This window comes from Penaeus japonicus, unplaced genomic scaffold, assembly GCF_977035675.1.
Source record: "Penaeus japonicus unplaced genomic scaffold, GWHDUDI00000001_assembly GWHDUDI00000003, whole genome shotgun sequence".
NCBI lineage: Eukaryota > Metazoa > Arthropoda > Malacostraca > Decapoda > Penaeidae > Penaeus > Penaeus japonicus.
Genome location: NW_028234405.1, coordinates 1,314,080 through 1,319,079, shown reverse-complemented (window position 1 = coordinate 1,319,079; position 5,000 = coordinate 1,314,080). Strand labels below are relative to the sequence as shown.

General features: G+C 31.7%; 1 protein-coding gene across 2 annotated transcripts in view; it reads left to right on the top strand.

The window, feature by feature from the left end:
* LOC122246557 (uncharacterized) overlaps positions 1-956 on the top strand; it is a 34,814-nt gene extending 33,858 nt beyond the window's left edge. For both annotated transcript variants that reach the window (XM_086554444.1, XM_086554441.1), the window contains exon 3: positions 1-956. This exon is cut by the window's left edge and continues 27 nt beyond it. In XM_086554444.1, coding sequence (XP_086410570.1) covers positions 1-81 — 81 coding nt within the window. In that variant the 3' untranslated portion in view covers positions 82-956.
* Positions 957-5,000: the final 4,044 nt, after the last annotated feature.

Here is a 5,000-nt window from a genome sequence, read left to right as displayed (position 1 = left end):
CAGCAAGACCACCGGGAATCGCAGCAACACCGACGAGCGCAACACCACGATCAACGAGGACCTCTCACCGCCAACGCCTGAGGCTAAATCATCAGACGAGTCTTCGGACATCATCGCAAACAATACAAACACAAACATACTTTCCCTTACGACTTAGGATACCTTCGAGAACTATCTATCTCTCTCTCTCTCTTTCTCTTTCTTTCTTTCTCGTTTGTCTGGATTTCAACTACTACTACTTTCAAGACTTACTTTTTTTCTTTCTAAGGCCTACACTGCCCTAAATCTCTCACTTTGAACTCTCTCTTCTTTTTTTTCTCTCTTACGACCTGACCTACCTTCTTCTTCTTCAGATCTCTCCCACGACTTCAAGTACCTTCATAACGACATAATGTTGTAATTATTGGGAAACGACTGCTTGAGCAGGAACACATCGTTAGCGGCAGTTTGTGTCCTTCCCAAAAAAAGGGCATTTTTAGAGTCTTTAAAAAAACAACAACAAAAAAACACGACGTTTTCCTCGACGGTTCTCAGAGTGACTGGATTAGTATTGGAAGCTTTCTAATCTTTCCACTCTTTTGTATTTTGTATAGAAAGCCATTTGAATACATACACACACATCCCCCCTCCCCCCTCCTTTTTTTTGCCGATGAGAGATGTATATATATATCTTGGAGAGAATTTGAAAACGTATAATGAGTGGCTGTAGTATAGAAACTATAGGATTAGCCAATCTAATGTGTGTCCATCTGGATTATACTGAGAACTGAGAGGAAAATAAGACCACGTTTTTTGTGTGTTTTTTTTATGAGAAAGGAAGGGAAATCAGCATAATTGTTGCCAGCAAGTGCAAAGCAGGTCTTAACTATATACATATATATATATATTTACAACACATGTATAAAATATATTCCTTCGTTATGTTTACTGTTGGTTGAATAAAATGTGTCTCTGTATGCTATGTTAAGTTACTTCCACATGAAGAAAATAATGGTAGATCTTTAATAGCAACATGAGTCTTGGTGTTACAAGTCCCGCACATGTCAGTCCCTTGGGTCGAGGTCTCGCGTTCATGTCGTTTGGTTTCGTTCCTGTACACGAATCTTGCATAATATAATGTACATAATATAAGTGAATTCCATAATGGTTATAGAGCATAGATAATCAAGATCTGTCTGATATGTATGTATGTATATATATATATATATGTATATATATTATATATATATCATTTATGTATATATATTTACATATATGTATATTCATCTATGTATATATATGTATATAGATACATACATATATATAAATATATATATATATATATATATATATATATATATATATATATATATATATACATATACATACATATACGTGTATATACATACATACATACACACACACACACACACACACACATATATATATATATATATATATATATATATATATATATATATACATATATACATATATACATACACATATATCTATACACACATGTATATATATATATATATATATATATATATATATATATATATATATATGTATACATACATACATATATATATATATATATATATATATATATATATATATATATATATAAATGTATATATATATCCATATATATATGGATATATAAAATTATATATGATACATATATATACCTATATGTATACACACACACACACACACACACACACACACACACATATATATATATATATATATATATATATATATATATATATATATATATATAATATACATACACACACAATTACTCATATGTATGCATTTATATATGTATATGTATTTACGCACACACACATATATGGGTGTATACGTATGTACAACATAAAGTATATATGCAGTCTACAAGAAAACCCAACGTAAAATGCCATTTTTTAGAGTACCCTATATACCGTGTCTGATATTACATACATCTTGATAATAAAAAAGGAATATTTTCTTCCTTAACTTGTATAATGAGTTAGGGAGACAAATATTATCCCTTTTATTACTAAAAAGTATGGAATATTTATTAGACACCGCGTAAGATAATCAAGGGTGTGGGTATGGTGATAATGATGTATATCTACTGTATATATACATACATACATACATATACATACACTCATATTCACATACAAGCACATTTTATAGTTTTGGTCACTCCTGAAGATAATTTATAGATTATAAGCTTTACCGACGGTAGGGAAAAGATATATAATTGGAATAATTTGTGTTTTCCGATATGATATGTGATATAAAGAGAGCAGGAAGGATAAATGAAAGAAAAACAAGAATGAGGGGAAAAAAGTAAAGAAAAAAGTCACTACATTTTTTTTCTTTCTTTCTTTTTGGCTATGTCATATATTCATATCATTCACATTTATATAAACTACGTTAGGAACCTATATTTATGTCACATATCAATCAGAAAACACGAATTTCTTGAGTTGTTATCATATAAATAGCATATAACGTTTTAACACAACCAAATAGGCTTATATTTGTTAGTTGGCGCTAACTGTCGTTCACATATTTATAGATGATTTATGGTAGTTAGTAACGAGACATGCCAAATAGTTGGTAATCGTTGAAGAAATCTTATTATGATGACATTTTGATGCTCAAAATACTGTTTTTGGTTTTTGTCAGACACTTAATTAACATCATCTTTGGCCACGATATAACCACCATAAACTTTATCATTGAATTATTAAGATGGAAATGTAATGTAAATCACTGAGCTTAATTTACACGACGAGTCAATCAGATTAAAAAAAAAAGTCGTGATCTGGAATAATCATTTATATTCACAATGTCTTTTCTGAGACAATCACAGAAACCTTTGTATGAATACTCAATTACTTGATTTTATGGACAATAGAAAACAGGGCACTCGACTTTTCCTTTTAGGTTAGGTGTTAATTAAAAGATAATAGTGATAGCAAAGAGATAAAATAAAAAAAGAACAGCTTAAGGGACCATGTGTAAAGTCACTTGCTTATAATGATCTCACTGTCCTTTGGCATTACTTTAATTAAGATCTTTATGCAAAAACTCGACGATCCATTGGTTTCGCTATTGAAGTCAGGCGAGAGAAGTCTTCAATATGCATTTCTTTCTTCAAATATCATTGATTTAAACGATTCAGTATTGAAGAAGACGAAAAACAAACTTTTAGAGCAGATACCAAGGGGAGAAAGACCAGTTCTTCATGATATTTGTCCTCGTTGGCGACTTTGCGGGTCTGTTATGGAGTCCGTGTGTTTTGTCTTCTCGAAATTTTCTTTGTAAAAGTCTTTTCGAATTTTTGATGATGGCGAGAGACTTTATTTATTATTTTTTTTGTGAGGGGTCTCTCCTTGGTGTGTCTCTCGTTTACTTTACACGTGTATATATCTTATTAGAAAACTTCTTACTTTAAAGAAAAATATATATATATCTCAGCGAGTGGCTTTGTTTGATAAAAGCGGAAGAACATTTTATGGCAACACTACGGAAACGGTTAGAGAAAAACAAGAGAAAAACAGAATGCGTACATGACGTCACGAAGTTGTTGTTACCTTAATAATTAATACACAGCGGATCACGTGACCATGTATAAAGTATTTCGTCCAGTAAAATAAATGCTTAGCTTAAGATTTTACACACGGAGTACCGGAATAAAGATCACATTACGACGTTATAATGATATTTTGTAAATGGTTTTGAGAGTTGGTGTATGAGGACATGTGTTTTTTTTGTGTGGTATTTATAGGCCTACAGTTATATGTACAACCGTGAACTTGTCGTGGCGTGATTATTGCCATTGCAGTAATAATAATAATAATAATAAAAAAGCAGAGAATATATATGAAGCTAAAACGTGTGACATGAATACTCGCATATTTTCGTACTGTGCTGACTTCTTGTCCTTTTCACAGCAGAACTGTTGTCAATCACACTACAATTATAAATCGTTTTGTTTATAACTTTTATATGCATTTAGGAGTGTGCACATTTAGCTGCTATGCTTTCTGTTTGTGTCTACAAGTTCACTTGTTTTGTGTCTCTAGTCACAGGAAATCATACCCTGGGTGGTAGACCTTTCCTTATAAAACGCAATATAAATTTAGGTTATTTCTACTGGATAGAAAACACACCCCTTTTAATGCGTAATCATGTCTATATATATATTTATACATATATATGTATGTGTTATACCGGTATGTATAGTTTATATATCAGAAGCTGTATGTATGTATATATTGGAGGAAAAGGAATAATGCTTTCAACTGTTAAAATCAAATTACCAATCAAATCGCACTGGTTGTCACCCTTCGCGCCAAATGCCGTTTTCATCTCGACTTCTGTTTTAAGTTAACAAGATCGATCCCAGAAAAGGCACCTTGTAATATGGAAAATAAAAAAGGTGTCCTGGAAATTTGAACATTTGTTAAATAAAGAAATATACAGGTAGCGAAACTTTTCTTTTTTCCCTTCGTGTGGTTAGAGGAGCTGTGGTTTTTGGAAATCTACGGTCTTATATTTATGTGTATTTATGTTAATTGATATTCGACATGACTTATTTCTTTTCAGAGGCTGAGTATTTTATGTATTATTAATCTTTGTGTTTTGTCCTTGCGTTATTGCGTAATCACTTAAGTGAACATTTTCCTTACTTCACTTACTAGGCCGTCAAGAACATTGTCGCCCTTGCTATTGATTTATCACTCAATTTACAATGTGATTTACATAAAGCCAAGCGACAGATACTTATTTTCACCTTCCTGGTCCACACACACACACACACACACACACACACACACACACACACACACACACACACACACACAAACACACACACAAACACAAACACACACACACACGCTGGATTTACAGCTTAATTCACATATTCTCAGGTCTTGAGGAATTTAACCTAAAGTCCGCATATCTATAGTTTATCAGATATTCTTCATTACTAACTGTTTTCCACTATTATT